This window comes from Diprion similis, chromosome 3, assembly GCF_021155765.1.
Source record: "Diprion similis isolate iyDipSimi1 chromosome 3, iyDipSimi1.1, whole genome shotgun sequence".
In the NCBI taxonomy this organism is placed as follows: Eukaryota; Metazoa; Arthropoda; class Insecta; order Hymenoptera; family Diprionidae; genus Diprion; species Diprion similis.
In genome coordinates this window covers 9,174,568-9,194,843 of record NC_060107.1, presented here as the reverse complement: position 1 = coordinate 9,194,843, position 20,276 = coordinate 9,174,568, and the positions used below count along the sequence as shown (strand labels likewise).

The 20,276-nt window shown below is 41.1% G+C and overlaps 1 protein-coding gene across 6 annotated transcripts in view; it reads right to left on the bottom strand.

Moving 5' to 3' along the window:
• LOC124404409 (N-acetylgalactosamine kinase) overlaps positions 1–20,276 on the bottom strand; it is a 66,439-nt gene that overhangs the window by 13,854 nt on the left and 32,309 nt on the right. The window contains exons 1-2 of one of the 6 annotated variants that reach the window (XM_046878510.1): positions 18,813–18,824; positions 1,645–1,822 (exon numbers count right to left, since the gene is read on the bottom strand). In XM_046878510.1, the coding sequence (XP_046734466.1) occupies positions 1,645–1,820 (176 nt within the window). In that variant the 5' untranslated portion in view covers positions 1,821–1,822; positions 18,813–18,824. Of the gene's footprint in view, positions 1–1,644; positions 1,823–2,925; positions 3,016–5,507; positions 5,529–6,231; positions 6,405–7,527; positions 7,635–18,812; positions 18,825–20,276 lie in introns of those variants that run through there. The other 5 variants (XM_046878511.1, XM_046878506.1, XM_046878509.1 and 2 more) reach the window with 5 other exon arrangements.

Genomic DNA, 20,276 nt, shown 5'->3' with positions numbered 1-20,276 from the left:
TATATGAATAAACGTATCTACATACGATTCTTATCCTTTGAATCTGAATTCAACATGTTGATAGTCTTTAATTTCTAACATCTTTGTAGTTGTAAAAAGTCTGAAGTAGCTACTTCAACGATTTTTACATCGATTTTTCGACATTCTGGATAAAGTTGAAGAACAGATTTCTCAGATTGCAGTTTTGCGTCGATCGTTTACAACTTGTTTATTCAATATTACATTTGAAATTAAAGTAACACCTGTAATAATCATCGGGATCACTTTCACCGTTCGAAAACACCGCATCGAGGTTAGTTAAGTGCTAATGGTTAATCTCTATTTCATCTCGAATTTCAAGGGATAATGAGGTTTGGTGGATTAATACTGAGGTCCCATTTCAAACTTTTGACGCCCCCCAAATTTTGCTCTCGTGGTTTTCGATACCCACTGATGGGCAATTACGAGGAAGCTTAAATTTGTCACGAGCGATTTAGAACGGAATTATTCGATTCATATCCGCGGCACAACTTTTCCGTGAATTGCTTGCGGCCGGAATTTATGAAAATTGACAATTCTCAGCATGTAAATGGATGTTCGAAAACAGCATAGCCATCCAGAGATTCACACCTGCAGCGCGATTCCTCAAATCAACCATGTCGTGATTTTCAATTTTCCAGTTTAACGTACAACCGCGGTGTTGATAGAAATGGAAATCATGAGATATACAATTCTTCCATTTTTCTGCACATCACTTATCCGATCACAAAACTTTTCTCTCTGGGCTGTGATAATTCCACGGTGAAAAATCGCTTCGGTTTACTTGTTCCGGAGTTTTATACACAAGAGAGGGGAAAAATTTTGTTTACGAACTTTGTGTATATAAATAGAATCGTATAACAGTACTGAAAGCGCAAATAGCAATGATTCTTGAATTGAGGGCAGTAATGGAATGCGCGAACGATTTCCCGAATGGTCCTATACCTTTTCCAAATGGGTCTGCAATCATTGCTTGTATATATGTATACACAGACCCCATTACAATCGTTCAAAATGACGCGGGTTACCGAAACTGCTCATGTGTCACCGATTCACGACTACTATTTTCACGAGATTAATGCAGACGGTCTCAACTTGATGGCAATCGTTACCGAAACGATCTCACTGGAACCAGAGTCTTTGGTGGGTTATAGGTACATACACGAGGTACACTTTTATCGAATCATTCTGAGACGGATAATTTTTTCGACCAGTCGGTTACGTTGGCAACCCTGAATCCACTCGTAGCGCCATCACCGATTGGCTACCAAACATGCTTAATCTTTCTAAACCTAACCTAATCTATTCAAGTTAATATCTTTAATCTAGTATATCTGATGATTCGTGCTTTCGTAATTTTTCATATATTTCATCGAATAAAATTAATAAACTACACGTTGAATTTATTCTCAATTTGAAGGGGTTATGTTTGCGGGGGTTGGATTCAGGGTTGCCAACGTAACCGACTTGTCCAAAAAATTATTCGTCCTAGAATCACTGGGGAATAGTGTATACGTATGGCGCGTGCTTCGATCGATGCGATTGGTTACACAACAAATGATTTGGCTTGCCACAGTGATATACGATCGTGTTTGTGTCATTTGGTTCAGTAGGGCGGAGACTAACCTTCCGGGAACTCTGACGAAGAATGAAGGTTCCCGGTGAAATCGGGCGCTAAAGTGATTACCGAGGGTGCTCAGCCTGGCCGCATGTCGGCTCTCTTTCGCAGCCTCTATCGATACACCGACGCCGTCTTCGTCCCCTTTCCTTGATCGTCCATCGCCGTTCCTCTCCTTTGACATGTCTGAAAGCCACAACATGATAATTACAGTGATTATACCCTGGATACTCTGATTATATCCTCCACTCAGCCGGTTCATTAACTATATACACTGAAATATTAAGGATAACGTTTGATCTTTCAATTGATCAGTCGGTTTGAATAAAAAATTTAATATAACCCTAGAATTCATTCAATCCAATTAATCAGGTAATCAGAAGCTTGGCATTATTAAAAATGGTGATGAAATTTGTGGGGAAATCACATCAAGCATCATGAGTATCGCGTAGAATTTCTACAAATTTCGGACGGAGGATCCAGCTTCTTTAACTGTCGTACAAAGAGTTTTTGCTTAGATTTAATCGCAAACGAACTTCCTACAATCCATCAAAAGCTTTAACATCAATTCGTTCTTCTTTCTAAATCCATATCATATAACGAATGAGAGTTTACATTTCTTTCTACCTTTCGCATCATTTTCACCGAAGGTGCCAAAGGTTCTTAAGCTAAATCCACCGTGTGATACACATTTAACCATGCTCACGTCGTTACGTCATAAATATGCCTGCTTATTAAATTTCTCCATGATAATATCCAAATTAATCACATCTCCCTGGAGACGAGCCTCTTTTGCCCAGCTGTGCGGTGAAACCCAAGAAAGTCATCTTCCAGTTTAATTAGCAGCTGGGGGCAGGCTCAGAGGTGGGGCAACGACTACTGCAGGATGCTGGATGGATGTGCCTGATGCTTGTCTGGCAGGACTCGGCGCCGCTCCTGGCGGCGGGAAAGCATCAATCCTCTCTCCGGTCAACCCCGAGACCAAGCTTGCGCGGGCTCGTTAGCTATTCGGTCGATTATACAAGGTCTAGTCGAGCCAAAGGACGACAAGATAAGACGCTTCGGGACTCCTGGTTACTCCTGATCTTGGCTTTTCGCTCCTTTTATCCGTTTTCACGGTGGGCAGAAGGAAAGGTTTCGGTGCTTTCGAATACAAATTTAATTGCTTGTATGGATACATATTGTATTCAGATAGGAAGAGTTGAATGACTTTGATCATTTCATTTGGCCTTAGCCGCTACGATACCTTTTCTTATATTGATCAAGCTTACTATCGTTAAATTTGATACCTTGCTCTCGAGTCTAGAAATCCAATACCGGACGATCGAAAAGTCGCAGGCGCAGAGTTGCACGACGGTTTGATTGTCAACCGAGCGATAAATTTCTATCGTTTGTGGGTGAATGTTTATTATTTCCTTATATCGAAGAGTATTAAACGCTCAGGCATGAAGAGAGTTGAAAGTTAAATTATAGCCATATATGACACATTATACATATATCTATCCTAAGAGGCTGCTGATTTATTTTTGTTCATGGTTTTCGATAAGAAATGATGTTCCAGGTTGAAAAATAATTACGGAAAAATCTTCGTCATGTTCGAAATTGTTATTTTTTTTTAATGAAAAAGAATTTCGCAAAATCCATGCTTGAAGTTGTTCGAAATAGTCAACAGAACACGTGAAAAAATCGGCGAATCTTGATATCAAGTATTGAATAAGGTGATACGTTTTTAAATAAATAAAAACCACGCAAAGGCCGTTTTTCATACTAGCAAGCTCCTCAATTTCATGTTTTACGAATTCCACTGTCATGAGATATTGATTTAGAAGTCGCGGAGGTATCAAGAGTGAGATGAGAAAGTGAAAAAAATTCACACTAATGGAGTTTGTATATTCATATAAATTTCAGTCTACTATAAATAAAAATATATATATGTATATATATTTTTTTTTTAATTTCTAGAATTCACCAGAATAGGTTAGAATTTGACTTGCGGGTCCAATAGAATAATCAAATTTCATATTTCAGTTGAATTCACCATTTCCAGTGATAATTAGCATTTCATATTAACTCGCGTAATTAAAATCCGCGGCTGCGACTGAAATTATACCTTAGTTGAAAAATAATAATAATCAAAAACTGAAATTCTATATTCCAGTTTAGTTCATGATAGGTTTTTTTTACTTCGCTTTATTTTTGAATTCGTATCAGAGCCAAAGGAAGAGACATGATTGTGCGCGAATTGATGAAGCCTGCGATTTTCAACGCGAACTTGAATTACACTACTTATACACAAGTATTGACGGATATTAAATTCCTTAGTGCAAAGTCAAACGTACGTCTCATATTTCTTAAACGAGTTAATATCGGATGTTCGAAATAAAAATGTCGCGAAGCTTTTGTCTGCAGATCCATATAAAAAAAGACGTCCTTTTTTCCCCTTTCTATACTGCACTCAAAGTGTCAAGAGAAAATAATTACAATTGTAACTTTGAAATTATTCTCTTTTTGCCAGATTCGTATAATCATAAATTACCAGAAACAATTTCGTTTTCTCTTTCTATGCAGCTATATAGTAACACCTCTAAAAACAGTTTCTTGCAACGCGATATCGTAGCGATCGTAACTGTAGTAAACCATTGATATATATATATTCTCTTGGTTAACTGGAAGTATTCTATACACACGCATACATACATATATACGTGTGAGTGTGATACGCGATAAGGCAGATCGTTGTATTCGCGTTCTTCCAATAACGCTGGTGAACGTAAAGATAGGAAATCCAATGAAAAAATGAAATAGAGGACTCAAATTTATTGCTACTCTGCAGATCACGAAATGGTAATTATGTTCTATGTATGTCTATATCATTTGTATGACAAAGTACGAAGAACTTGTGTCTTTGCAACAGTTACTACGGAATTTTGCAGAAAATTCTGAGCAGGTAATAGCAGCCATAATTACACGTACATACATTGTTCGATACGTAACGCAGTTGAATTTTCAGAACATTTTAGCCCTCAGAAGAGGGTAAAGAAATTCCTCCGTCGATTTGAGTGCTGCTCTCCTCGACTTCTTGGGAGAACGAAGTATAGATTATAATATATGTACGATAGGTTTGTAAATTCTAGAGAAAAAAATTTCCATTCCTTGCCTGCGATTATACTTTAGGGTTTTCGTGAGTGAATTCGTTAGTACGTGTATTTCACTTTTTCTCGCTAAACAGTTTTTATATCCTAAAGCCCATTACACGGTTTATTATCTCGCAACGTCTTCGCCGATTTTTTGTTCCCCCTCCTTCGGTGAAACAGATATTCCACAAGCTAATTTTCTCCAAGCAACGAGTCGAAAGTACCAAATTACTCCTCTTTTCCACACATGTATTTTCTTTTCATCTCTTTTTTTTCTGCTGTTTTCGTATCAAGTTTTTTTCACGACTCTGGATAATTAGCGATCGTGCAAATATTTTATCTGCTATGTATTTTTATCATATGAACTTGTACATAGAAAGGCACGTATGCATATGCGATGTGTATGTACATTGTACAGCTGTCGATGAATTTAGAAGGAATTCGTCACGCTTTGTAGCCCTCGTTACATATGCAAATCAACGCTTAATTGTCGCCGCAGAGTGACAAGAGTAAAAAGTAACTATACAGTGAATAATTTGGCCGATCTTAAAAGAGGAGTCTAAAAATTTTCCACGCGTAAACGTTTCACGTTCAGAAAACATAAACGACATTATGTAAAAATAATTGTTTTGTCTTTTATTTTATTTTTAGTCTGGTGATCCAAGTAAGTCAAAAACAAAACGATTTCCATCCGTATATCAGCAATTAGAATACGAATTATTATATCCTCTACTCACCGATGATCTGATTGAATTTACTTAACGACTTTGAATGAAACTCACGCACACAATTAACCGGAAATCACTATCTCGTACGACGAGAAAGAGATAGGAACATAAAATGTACTATCAATTTTTTCGTGTGTAAGAATGAACTTCGCAACTTGAACCAAAACGATAAACAAATTGTTTTTCAACTGTGTTGTTTAACGCGAATCAACGCTCGCGAAAGAACAGAAGCTACAAACGATTGTAGAGCTCAAATGAAATCGTAAACGTGTCAGAGGCGGCCATATTGATTTTTTTTTCTTTGGAATCACTTAAATTCATCTGTCGAATGATGATTTTCAAACAGCACACTTATGTTCGATCACCATTGAATGTTATCTCTATTTCACATTTCCTGTTTTCTCTAATTTCCGGAAATTCATCCGGAGTGATTCGACAATTTGTTTTGAATTTGGTCTCGCGGTAAATCGGGCTTGAAATTTGGCGCCAAATGTTTATATACATATGAATATGGATTGCGCGCGCAGTTCTTTGTATCGCCAAGCGTCACTTCTGCTGGCGTGTCGACGAAACGACGCACCGGTTTTTGCGTCCACATAACATGGAATATTTAAATTACACCGGGTTCCACACGATACTCGTTGGAAATTAGCGTATAAAGCACAGTAATTATAGAATGAAAAGCAACTTCATATTGTAAGATGGTAAAGTGTAGGTTTTGGATATAACGTACCGTCGAAGGTTCGTCCGTAGCTTCGGCTTGCGTATAAAACTCAACTGCAAGTGGCTACGAGTTGAACACAACCTTATCGAAACAGATTAACTTATCGCGCTTTTAGTATAGTGTGAGTTTCGTTTCTTGTATGTTGAACAAACGCTTGAACAACATTTCCGGTTATCGATCTGAACACAGCTGTTTTCAACAGCTTTTATACCCTGCCGCATTAGGCGTTGCTTCCAACTTGCCTTGGCCATCTTTTGGCAGAAGGCAGGAATCCTGGGGGAAAACTTTCACGTGAAATAATCAAGTTCTAATATACAAGAAAGAAATTTTGTAAATTTTGTCTTGAAATCAGATGCAAAATTCGAATTTCATCTTCAGTTGGCAATACTTTTTCTCGCTACTATCAATCGATAACTCGTACAGTCAGTAGGAATATACTAAAATCTCGCTTACTGGCTGTCGGCAACTGATCTATCTCTTCTTTACCGGCTGTCGGTAACTCATCTACCCAGTCGGACGTATCAGTAGGACAGATTCAGTAGCCAATGCCGTCCAGGTCAGACAAGCTGACTCTCTTGAATTCACTGTCAGTCGATATCCAACGAAAGCCACGTACCGAACCGATGAATACTCGTCGGTCACGCTGGCTCCGGTTCGTCAAAAAATTTCACAGATATCGCCAAAGGTTCGGTACAGACATAACTTACATGATTTAAATCATTTTCCAGTATGCATGAATATTATAATTTCTCGAAAACAGTATCAATTGAAATTGATGGCAGGGTTAGTATCTTTGAATGGTGAAAAGTAACGAGAATAATTAAATTGGATTAATTTCGTAACTTACACATAAACGCGCATGGTTTCATCAACCCTTTCGTCGTCACTACATTATTCTACCGTTAATAGAATCGGAAGACCCGTTTCCTGGGTTTCGCAGGCCACTTCGAAGCCGTATAAAAATGCTCGCGAAGGAGGATTAGATTTGTGTAGATGTTTGTATGTGCGACGAGGATTTGAAGTAAAAGAGGAAAAGAATGAAAGTGGAAAAATCGAGGAACAGTGAACACAACCCGTAGCTCGCAGTTGTAACGCATCCGCGCTACGCGTTATACGCGGCAGGGTGGCGTTGGTACATCCCTTATAGTGGGCATTAATGTTCCTCCCCCCGTAACTTTTATTGTAGCATCATAAGGCAGACGTTAGTTTAATTCGCATTACGCCCTTCATAAATCCGGCGGATTCGTTTGGGGGTTGAGGGAGGGAGGGAGGGAACCGCGCGGGCGTATATAAAGTAAAGTGTACCTCCTGCACGGTTAGTTGAACGAGGGGAAACCAGCCCTGCAGAGCCCCTCAGCTTTCCTCCGATTTCGAGACAGTTTTTGCTGAAACATCGCGCCAGTGATCCGGCATTTTCCAGGCCGCTTGCTTTATCGGCACGCCTGATCCCTCTGTTCGTACCGCAGTGTTACAAGCCCCTGGGCCCCATGCAATCGATGTTTCCTCTCTCCTCTCCTCTCCTCTCCTCTCTTCTCTGCTCCTCTTTCTCCTTTTACCCCTATTTTCTCCACCCCCTTTCAGGAGTTCTCGTATCAGTATCTCTACCCGGGTTCGACTACCTTCCGGACAACCTGGGAGAGATTTTCACAACAAATTTCACTTCATGCTTCGAACGAAAACTCGCTTCACAATTTATTTCTACGTGATTGTTTTTTTTTTTTTTTTATTTTTTTCTTCCCCCCCTCCCCCGTTAGCTCTTCTTCATACATCCACAACACGTGTCCTCTGGTTTTCTTTCGGGTTTGTAAAACTTTGTTCTAGCTTGTATCGCCGACTCGGGAGGTTTGGATAATATCGATAATATTTTCTTCACTGTGAAACGGTGAATTCTAGGGTGTGTAGGTTTTGGTATATAACACGTATTGTTTTCAGACATTTCGAAACTTGTGTTATACACGGGAAACAAAACTTGAGAGAGAAAATTTTTTTCTTCTCTTTTCATTTCTTTTATTCGTTTATTTATTTATTTTCTCTTTTCGAAGTTTTGCGGGCGCGATGTTAGCGTTTGGGTTATAAGTATTTAGCTTAATCCACTTTAACCTATACTCACCCTTATATCGCTGGATATTTCGTTCCTTTCTTTCATTTTCAGGACATTTTTTCTCGATGTAATAAAATGAAGAAAAGTTGAAAGTCAACGCGATGAACGAATTAAGTTTATTTTTATACCATAGAGGCTTAATATCTGAAGAGTTAGACATCTTGATGACTGAAATTCTTAAATCAATGGTCGAGATATGAACTTGATGATAATTCATCGTTACTCATAAATGGTAATTTGTTCATTTCCGTGCTGCTGCAATTATTTTATTATTTGTTATGAAGAAGCTAGAGTCAGTATCAAAATAAAGCTTTATCTTTATTTTGTTCATTGATTTATCTCGTTATAGTTCACCGAATATGGCTTAATAAAATAATAAGTTCGAAATTAACTGATGATGGATTTTTCTCAATAGATCTAAAAACAGCCAAATACAGTTTGGAAATATTTTCTCCCCGAAGTCTTGATCATAATTAGTGATGAAGTGGAATATTTCGTTGTAACAAATAATTGTCAAAAATAATCCCTCTCAAAATACATGTTTCACGAGGCTTCGTTTGTGGCTAAAAAGAAACTTTTCAAAAAGAACGTTGAAAGAAAAAAACAAGTTGAAAAAAAACCACCCTAATGTACACGTATTCTATATAGTCATTGTCTTATACACTAATTCCTCTTGCAAACCATTAAAGGGAATTATTTGTCCCGCAGACGGGAATATAATGACAAAGTTGACAGGATAAACGCGCGCCCGTTCCGCACTTAGATTTCGGTAAAACTTATCGACGTTTTCCGTTCGGTAATGGTTGTGGCTACGATGCATTCTGCAGTACGAGAGGGGTTGGTTAGTCGTCGGGGATTTAAAGGGCGTGCAAAGCATTTTATGCGTCCGGCACGTCGCGTCGGTTCTTATACGAATTCGATTTCACCCCGGTTCTTCGACCCGCCGAACTTCCGGCTGGCGAATCGGCGCAAACATCTTTCGGGATTGCGGCACTCTCGCGGTATCCGGTTAGCCGGCTTGCTGGCTCTATGATATATATCTTCTCTCTCTCTCTCTCTCTCTCTCTCTCTCTCTTTCTCTCTCTCCAGCTTTCTCCTCCACACGTGTTATAACGGAGAAAAGGGAAAATAAATTCTACTACAAAATGGACCTCAGATTGCCTTCGCCACGCGTCGGTGATCACCGATTGTCGCGACGTCTCGCCTCCGCGGGTCGGCAGCTTCACGATTACTCCACAGGACTCACCCTCCCGTTTTTCCCCTCAACATACATCTTTAAACCCACGTAAGGACGTGTCGTCTATCCATATCCGACGATTCCGGTAATCCAGTATCGCATTCTAAATCACACACAGTGCTTCGACATCATCTCAAAGTCTCTGCTATTGTCCGGCTAACGTTAAACCGCACCCCAACCGGGGTTTAAATCGGAATCAATAAGCCAAGATCGATTAATCCTTGTACTTTGTTTCCTGTTCACATGATATATATATATCGAACACGACTATTTATTTTTCACGCAAAAAGAATTAATATGTTTCAAATGTTTTCATCCCTATTTATATTTAATCCCATTTTAAATGGGGCGAGTAAAACGTGACTGGATCTGCGGCACTTTCCCCAGTTCGAAGCGTAATGTACGATTAGTCTGGTTTCACGTGTATATCACATGTGTATGGATTAGGGTGGTCCTTATTTAGGGTGTTGACGAATTTTTGCCACCCCAAAACCCAAATCAACTTCAAATAATACGGAAACAATTACCTAATTTTTTCAGATTTCTGTCTCAATTCTGGGATAGTCCGCTTTGTGATCGAAGTTTCTTATGGAAATAACATGGGAAAAACTTGTTTCCTCATATATATTTTGTTGCAAGAGTAATAACATTAAAAAAAATCTGCAACCGCGAGGTTTTAGTGGGCATTAGTGCTACTATCTGTAAAAAAATTTACATCACGATACCAGCAAATCTAGACGAATTGCACTTACTCTAAATAAAAAAAGTTAGATTTCGAAGGTGTGCAATTCGTCGAGAGTGCGTGGTATAATTATGTGAATTTTTTCCCAGACAGTAGCAGTAATGCCGACTAAAACCTCACAGTTAGAAATTTTTTTTAACATTATTACTCTTACAATAAAATATATACCGAGTAAAAAAGTTTTTCCCATGTTATTGCCATAAGAAACTTCGACCACAAAGCGGACTATATTAAAATTGAGGTAAAAATCTGAAAAAATTAGGAAATTGTTTTTCAATTATTTGAAGGACCACCCTAGTATGCGTATCATGATTCCACCGTCCGGTAGCAAAATCCGAGGCTTCCAAGTCGCTACCGCATCAAGCGTTGAGATATTACGAATACGGAAGGGCTTAAACGGCCGCAATTGTAATATTCCGTGGTGTAAACAGCTCCTGAAGACAAATAGATCGCGTGTCTTATACTCCTGTGTCAGGCCACACAAGGCGGTGCTGCAGGGTGTCGGGTATTTCGCCGGAAGATTCGATATTTCACCAGGGTTGGCGGCGCCCTAAGTAGTAAACCCTTCGAGCCCGGCTCTACCCTAGCTAATGTAAGATATAGCTACACTATAAAGTTAGTTCCTCGCGAGCGTCTACAGATTGCGGTACATAAACGCTACTTCGCTACTTGGTCGGCCGGTCTGTCTATCGCACAGGTACAAGCATCGCAGCTTATGCGACTCGCGTGACGTAGTCGCGTGACTTATGCTTTTACTATCCCTTTTCTCCGTCTGCTCAATGCTTCTCTAATTTTTCAAACGTTGTTCCTATATACCAAACTACCAGCAAGGCTTGTCGGACATGGCTCGAGCTTCCTGTTTCGCCTGCTTTCTCTTTTCTTCTCTCTTTATACGCATACGGTTTACTATAGAGCGACCACCCCTAAAGCAAAGAATTAGAATTACTTGACTTCGGTTGACTAATTCTTGAATTAGAATTTTTTGAAAACTTGCAAGTAAACGCGTGGATCTCAGCTGTCATATCCACCCTCTTTCGTATAAGTTGTGTTCGAAAACAGGCAAAAAGGGATCCCTGTATTATCGACCGATGATAAGTCGTCAGTTACCCACAGAGGATTTGAATATTATTCAAAAAATTAATCTCACCAAGGAATGGCTGAGGAGGGGTGAATAGGTGACCACCATTTGACTCGGTGGTCAGCACATATATCGGGGAACCTTTTACATACGTACAAGTGTTCGAGTAACCAACTCTGTAAACTGGGATGTAATCGTTGTAAGCCTGTCGGAATAATAATTGCTACAAATGTAGCCATTGGGCTGAAACGAGTATAGTGGGAATGCGCATGTATACGGCATGATGGTACCTTAACCCGAAGGTTCTGCGGCGTGCGAAATTCAGGCTCGCGGTCAAGGGACCGCATGGACCACACACAAATATTCACGGCTTATACACGTAAGCTTCTCTCTTCTCCGTCCCCGATTTCAACCCCGTGCTTCCTTCCTGTTCTCCTCTTCTCTTCAGGGACGCCTAGACCACGACGGCCGCCGTCGTGGTTTCGACCTCTCACTCGCCCCCCCGTTCCTTTCCACTTCCACCCTCGCGTGGCCAAGCAGACGACGCGTTTCTGCCGCGGTGATACATCAACGTCATAACGGACTCCCATAAATCCGGCTAGCACGTGCCTCCTCTTTTCCTTAAGCCCAGCACCGCGGACCACCTCGCGTTTCCACTCGTATACGAAGCTCCGTAAGGGTTTTCTCCATCGTTGCCGACCACCAAAACCCACTTTCGTTCGCTGCCCCCCCCCCCCCCCCCCTCCCTCGGAGTGCCCCTCCGTCACCCTCCCAAATCCACTAGAAATCCCTCTGTATCTTGCCCGCCATCCTCGCTTATCCCCCTTCCAACCCTTACCCGGATATGTAACGAAACCTTCCGGGTTTCATGCGCGATCTTAACGAGCGGACGTAGGTGTGCGTATAAATCCCACCCCAGTATCTGTCGGTATTCTTTTATCCGTTGTACACAATACGTCGGGTGGATTATTGTAAGGAGTTGAATGTACTTCACCTTCTGGCCGTTGCGTTCATCGACTCCACGGATCACGACTTCGGGTTTATATGATCATGCCGTCGTTAAGACCCGTTTACATCGTCGTTTTCTCGTGGGTCATATAGTCCGCGATGTCCACCACTTACGATCTGCGGATTGATCGTCCTCCACCTTATCTTGGCAAGTGAAATGTCTTCGGATGAACGGTTCACCCTATTGTCGTATAAACCGTGGTTTTAACGAACGGCGTTATTCGTTATTGCTCGTTATATGCGGACAGGGGTCGTCGTTACTTCAACCTTTGTTGCCAGTTGTATAAACTACTCCGTCGTTGATCTATGTGTGACGTGTTTGTGTTCAGATATATCTGAGAAAATTAATTTACGGTATTATTTTTTTCAGGCATGACTATTTCAAGACGCCAAGAATTGAAGGGATGCTGGATGAAAAATCATTCACCTCAATCTGACCGACGAAGGCGAGTGTAAGGGTGAGTACAAATCAGTACCAAACAACGCGGACTGCGAAAGAATATTAAGTACTACACACTTTCGGGGTCCCGAGTTTTAAACCTTTTTAATATGCAAACGGACGGCTCTCAACGTGTTATAATACCTTCCAACATATATCTCTTCCTCACGCTTACACACTGTGTCCGCATTTTTATGGTAGTCACCGATTCAACACCCCCGCTGCCACGTGAGCGTTGATTTTAATGCGGGGTTGTATGGGAATGGGCATGAAACATTGGTAAACGTAATCTTCTGCATGGTGGTATTAAGTCGATTGAAATTAAGTCCAGTTTGGATCACTATGTGATATGTAACAATCGTTGTAGTCCATAAGAAAATTCAACATCAGACGATATATGTAGTACAACATGAATATCAGACCGTAGCCCATAGAAGTCTTTTTCTTACAGTCCGCTACATAACTTCCTTCCCCATGTACAATGTGTCCATGTATGATGATAAATCTCTTCAAGTCTTGTTTCTTGGTTTGAGAAATTTTATTTGTGAAATTCTATCGAATTAAGGCATGACTGCAGTCTTCGCATTGGACCGAGTCGAGCTCAGGACACGACGTATTTGAATTCCGAAACGGAGTGTGTCCTTCAGCCGGTATCGCTGCCGCTGTGTAGCTCGACAACAATTCCGCTTAGCAAGCCGCGAGGATCGCGAGCGCGGTGTTACAGGGAGGATGGAGGGTGGAGGGTGGAGGGTGGAGGATTTGGGGGAGAAAGTAGAGGGACGCGAGGCAATGGCGGTGTCACGGGGGCGTCGCGGGGGCTGACGGGGAGTCTGGTTGGTGATGCATTGCGCGAACTCCCCGCGGGTGGGGTCACGTGACGCGGCCTCCTCACCCTCCACCCCTCACCCCCACATCCCCCGCAACCTACGACGTGGTGTCCTCATTGATCGCTCCCCGGAGGAGCGTCGGACACGCCGCGTGCCACCGCCTCGCATCTCACCAATTCCCTCCTCCTCCTCCTCCTCCTCTTACTCCTCCTCACCCCTTTGCAGGGGTGGTAGCGTCGTCTTTGAACCTCTTTCACGTGCTTCTTTGATATCCCGTCGATCGGTCTCAAAATTAGACTAAAGGTGCAGATTTTATTGCATTTGTGATTGCAGCGAAATTTTTCCTTTCCTTTTTGGTACCATTTTTCATCAATTTAAGGTTGAAAGTCTGTTTTCACTGACGTATATTAACGGGAAACAAAAATGGTGACTATTGTACCAGCACGAGTATTTTTTACCAAAGAATCTTCAATCAAGTTTTACTTTTTAAACTAATTGCTGTATAGAGATTTTATTAAAAAGTAACGCCGGTATTCTTCTCATTCGTTTTATTGTATCTTGAATAGTTTATAGATAAGAATATTTCTCTGCATAAATTTCTACGAGATTTCATTCCATGCGAACGTTTGTCGTTAAATAATGATATTATCGTGTTATCTGAGTAATTTTTTGCACTGGATTATTGAGAGCAGCTCACTATTTCATTAAAGTAACAATCATAAACGACCTATTCTCACGTATACAACAATGATACCTCCGGGATAAAATATACGACGGGGTATAGAGAGAATAGTATGATTTTATCAGACAAGGCATGCCACCGCTGTCCGACTATAGACTGACGTTACTACTGTTCGTTGCAGAGCTCTGCTTTATCGGCCGAGTGCATTATCGTACGAATATACAATAACGACGCCGTAATTATATACGTTATGGCAATAATTAATTAAACGGGATTTTTCTCTAAGCATCTGTGATGATTTTAACACTAGTGGAGTATGTATATATATATACATACATATAAAGTTTCGGATTGAAATACCGGCCAAAGCTTTGTTTGCGGTTGAGACGAGGGTGAAGAAATTTATGAAAATTAATTCCAACTCATCCGTCGACGAGTCGATTGCCGACCGATAACCGCGGACATGTCCTGCCTAACCCAACACGGCGGCACCGTCTCTTTGCGGCTCCACGAACGTTTTCATCGATGTTGAGCACCCAAAGTAATTAGTAAATTATATTTGAACTTGTAATACTCGACCAGCTTTGCGTGTACCGACGACGGCGGCGCGGCTTCCAGAAGTAGCAGCGGTAGCAGGAGGTACTCCTCGTCGTCGGCTTCCTCTTCCTCTTCTTTCTTCGTTCTTTATCTCTCTCTCTCTCTCTCTCTCTCTCCCTCTCTCTTCTCTCAGCGGCCGACCACTCGCCAGAATTTGTTCAATGTAATTATGAAAATGTTGTTTATTTTACGGTGGGTGGTTTAGGTATACCTAAGGCTGCAGATAAGCTCGTTCTCTCTACTGCGCTCAGTTCCCTTGTCGCGTATAATAATTTGTATTTTGTTTATTGCCATGCTCGCACATTCAACACACTCGTGAGAGTGTCATTTTAATTCTATATGCTAGCGGGCGTGTGTGTATAACCCCCAACTCGGTACTGGGACCCCGTTTTTATTTTTATCCCTGGTTTCACTCAGTTTTTATTAGTCACGGAGTTACGTTTCGCACCTAGTTATTTCTGCAAATTAGGTATATGCTCACTTCTTTCTAACTCCCAAAAATGCGCTGGCTCTCTTTAAGCGTGATAAAAAATCGAAATTTATCCAATCGTTGAGTCTAAGCAAACGGTTCACCGACCAGTTAACACTAAAAAATTACCGAATTCGTGCTCACCGGATAAGTAAGTTGAGGAACATTATTTTACATTTGGTGAAGACTTTTGATATAAAATCGTGACAGTTTTAGCAGTGAGAAGACTAGATTCAACCGGAATTTGCAATGTATCAACAGTTTTAATTTGAAACAATTCCAGTTTCTGACAAACTTTGAGCCTTCGTTACTTTTTCATTGGAATTAGAACAATTTTTTAGAAATTAAATTCTCAGCATTGATATTCTTCTTTCAAATTTTTTTTCAAACAGTTATACAATTCATCAAAACAATGTCAAAATAGGGCTTTTACGAAATTTTAGGGTCTAGATTTTTCAAATATCGTTGGTATTTAACATTTTGCAAAGTCTAAAGGCTGAAAAATCTTACGAGCTTGATCAACAAAGTTTGTACCGTGGTAGTTTGAACTAACGTAATAAGATAACGAGCTACGATATCTCGAGTGTCGGTACGGGAACTGAGGAAAGCTGCTGTAGCGAGATTTTTGCAAAGACAACCTTCCGCGAATATTGTACCCGGGAATTGGAATTTCCTGCGGTTCTTTTGTCATGCAAAATGGCGAGGTGGTGTCCGCTAGGTGGTGTCTTTGAGAATTAAGTAGTTATACGACGCTTTCAAAGGAGGGTAGCTCGCTAAGCCCTCGCGCCGATCCTCCCTCCCTCTCTCTCTTTCTCTCTCTCACTCTCTCTCTCTGTATCCCTTTCTGTCTTTCTCTTCTCTCGTTTCGTCTCCGGGCTCCTCAGGCCTCGGCCTGAGCTGAGCTCAGTGAAGGCTTCTTTATTCTCGAAGAACTCTTTGAACCGCGGTGGTTCTTGCCTCAGCTCTGAGATTATTAAAAGGGTGAACAAGTCCGGGGGCGGTTTTAATATATTTTGATTAATAGGATTAGAACTTTCGAATTTAATACCACTTCGCCTTTATTAGGCGACTTGCTGAAGTAACGATTATCTCGATGAAAATTTCAACCCTTATACTCTTATACCTCCCCGCAACGAATTTAACTCAACTGGGTATACGTATACCTAAATCTTAGAACTGTATACGAGTATTATTATATACACGACGGTAAGTTTGCTTAGAAATGTCTTTTTCACCCAGCTAGCTTATAATAATTTGCGAAAAAGAGCGAGATAGAATCTGTTTGTGTGTGTGTGTTAATATTATACGACGAACCGCTGCGTCGTCGAAAGTCCGTGCAAGTTTTTAAAATAAAATCCATTTTACTCGAAATAATGTTGCGAAAATCCCGACGATGACGTTCTTGGTATAGAACAACGAAAAGAAAAAAAAAAAGAAGAGAAAATTGTCGGATAATTATTATTGTTTTGCTTATAGTTTTTCTCTCTTCGGAGAATCGAATAATTACCAAAGTTTGTTAATAATTTCTGATTAACGTAGATCGACTCGTTGGGAACATTTTTTGGATCTTTAACGCCCAGTTTCCAAATTGAAATCTCATAAATCACGTGTTTCACGTGCCGAGAGGTAAGATCGCTGTGCTATTGATCGAGTTTTCGTTACTCCATTAGGAATTTTTTCATCCTCTTTGTTTTCGTTCTGAATACAGATATGAGCTGAGAGATAAGGAAAAAACTTTCTCGAGTAGGTATCACACGTGTGGCGGTATTCCATTATTTTTTCTGCGGTTGAGTTTGAGCCTCGGGCGCACGGCGCACGGCGCCGCGGCGGCGTATTCAAAAACGGTTAATATTCGAGCGACGAAAGGGATCCGGTTTGCTGGAAAGTTTGATGTATATTTTTTATGTATGCAAATTAATTCCGTCGCTTTTGTAATTCCATAAATTCTGTGTTCGTCAGAAGTGCGTGACAGGCGGGTGGTGGTGCAGACGCGGTGCCGGGTGGTGCGCCAACGAGTTCCGAGCAAAACGGGCGGGTGTCGCCGGGGGTTGGTGGGGGTGGGAATTGCCGGCTTGAAGGGCGGCAAGAGGCGAGAGGCGCGGGGCGAAGGAGTACAAGAATAATTGAAGACGAGTTTCCTTCGGTACGAAGACGCGGAGGTTGTTGATGGAGGCAGCACCAGATGTTATCTTCCGTCTTCGGGGGTGCGCCGCGGCGTCGTCAACTTTTAGACAATGCGCGGGAGAGACTTTTGAGCGAGAGATATGAAACTCTTGTCAACTGTCGCGGCGGCGTTTTCCTCTGCGGAGACGCAGTCTTACCCCGTGTTGCAGATTATTAAAATGGAAATTTGTTGACAAAGTATTTTCCGAATTTCATGCATTTATACTTGTACATATATTTTTTTTTTTTTCACGTCAGATATATTTCTCTCTCTCTCTCTCTTTCTCTTTCGCTTCTTCCGAAGCCGATTTTTTAGAATACTACGAGGGATTTTATAGAGATTAAATTTGTAACCAGGAAGTATTATTGAGACAAGTTTCGTCGATGTTGATCAAAATGTATTTATTTTCTGCGCCGAAAATTTTCGGGCTACATAATGTTTGTATAAATGTTTAGCTTGACGTTCGTTTGATTTATACTAACTAATTTCATTTATGCGGATACATTTATTCGTCGACATTGTTCCTTTTCACGATTGACATGATTATTATAGTAGTTAACCATACTGGCTGGGATGATTATATTTCATGCGAAAAAGGACGTGTCGCGGAGTGATTGTTGCGAGGCGATCAATGCTGATGAGGTTGTAGGTATTACGATGCCATAGCTGTTGTTGTCGAGTCGTCGCACTGAAAGTGAAAAAAAAAAAAGAAACGAAAGCAACAAAAGCGAAGTGATTGCGACCATTCGGCTCGAAGAAGGCGTCGGAGAGTTAGCGTCCGGAATTATTTGATCCTGCGATAAGACGGGGGGGTGAGTGAGAGAAGGCAGGACGAAGGCGAGAAGGATAAGAGTAAAAGGAGAAGGAGAGGCAGACGGCGAGTCTGACCTGCGAGAAGCAGACGCCTGCACTGCTGGGCACGAGTGAACAAGCGTTTATTGACGCTATCTTCCGCGTAAATTGAATCAAAGAAACGAAATGAGTATGAGAGAGAGAGAGAGAGAGAGAGAGAGAGAGTGAGAGAGCAAGGGGGGTGGAGGAGGGAGGAGCAGGCTCTGTACCGGCATTCCCGGAGTTAAAATGGGCTTTTAATCAATGTCCCTCCCTCCTAACTACAACCCATGAGATAAACGACCGGAAATGACGCGCTGATAAGAAAATTGCTTAGCCAACTTGGCAGTTTATCCGCGACTGTCGCAGTTCCAGGAAAATTGCCTGAGAATCCGTTATCAAAAGGGGATGCCACAGTGTCAGTCGGCTTTTCACGGGCTCGCGTATATAACCAACCAGACGAAGCCAATTCAGACCGTGCGTCAGACGGATTCAATGCTTTCAACGGTAAATGCGCGTAGCTCGCCGTTGAAAATATATATATTTTACTGAATGAATTGAACAAATTATCCCCATCTTTTTTCCCACAGTTCTCGGTGTAGAGACGATTCTTATATATATATATATCAGCTTGCTTATATGAGCTGCAGCTTTACTCGGTTTCTCGTCTGGTTAATTGGCGGTCAATTAGTGCCGTGCGCACTGGGTAGGTAGCTCATATTATGTGTATCATGAAATACTATATAATTCTTGCAATTATCTGGCAATTAATTATTGCCAATTTACAGTCCACCCGGCGTTGTGGCAGACTATTGAGAAAATTGATCCTACTTCGGTAAAGCGAACCGCATAACTTGACCGGTGAGATCGCTAATAAGTGCAAAACTGCGGTGTAAGGATATGAGCAGGTGCAGGTTATCCGAATAGCGATTCAACCGTCGTCCTGCGCTTCGACGTGACCTTAAATATCGATAAGTATTTTTCATCGTTTCGAAAAATTATTAACGTTTCGCGAAAAAGCACGATTATCGCGGATGGCGGAATCCTATTATTTTTCAATTATACCGACGTATATGTCTATGAGGCATTCCACCTCAAAGTGATTCACGTTTGACGTTTATGTGTGGTACAGAGTGTACAAAATAATCACATTTTACTGTGTTTTAGATTTTTTGGGCTACAGGTTTCATTTTTACTTCTCCCAAAAACACAGAAAAACAATTTTCCAATGAATAGCCCTAATCGATTGTCATCAAATTTTTTTGTCATGTTTTTGTTAAAAAACAAAAATCTTGAGTCCAAGATGAAAATTTTCGTTTTGTAGCAAAAAATTCATGAAAGAAATTCAAAGCCAATCGATTTGGTCTATTCATTAAAAAATTGAATCTTCGCGTTTTTGAGAACATTAAAAATGAAATCGGTAGTTCTAAAAATCTAAGGCCCTGTGAAGGATGTTTTCTTTGTACCATACTTAAAAATCAAAAAAAAAAAAAAAAAAAAACTAAAATAATAATTAAAAAATCGCCGATGATGAGGGTCGTCGTAGATTGTTTTGTCGTGGAATGCCCCATATATATCTATAATGCAAAATGATCGGCAACGAATTCTCTCAGGCTGCGTCTCACCGTCTTGCGTGCAAACGACTCAAACGCACGATAGGCAAGAGGTATATGGTCCCTCTGCAGGTGCCTCCGCAAGGCTCTCCTTATCAGTCGACGGCATGTGCCCAGCGTCGCGTCGGTTTCCGTTCCCGTAATACTGCACGGGCGGGTTGATTTTTACCCAAAAAGCGCGTGTTTCTTCGTCGTATAAGTGTCTTTACTCAAGTATGTGTGCGCGTGTGTGTGTAGAATACCGATGAAGCGTGCAACACTCATTC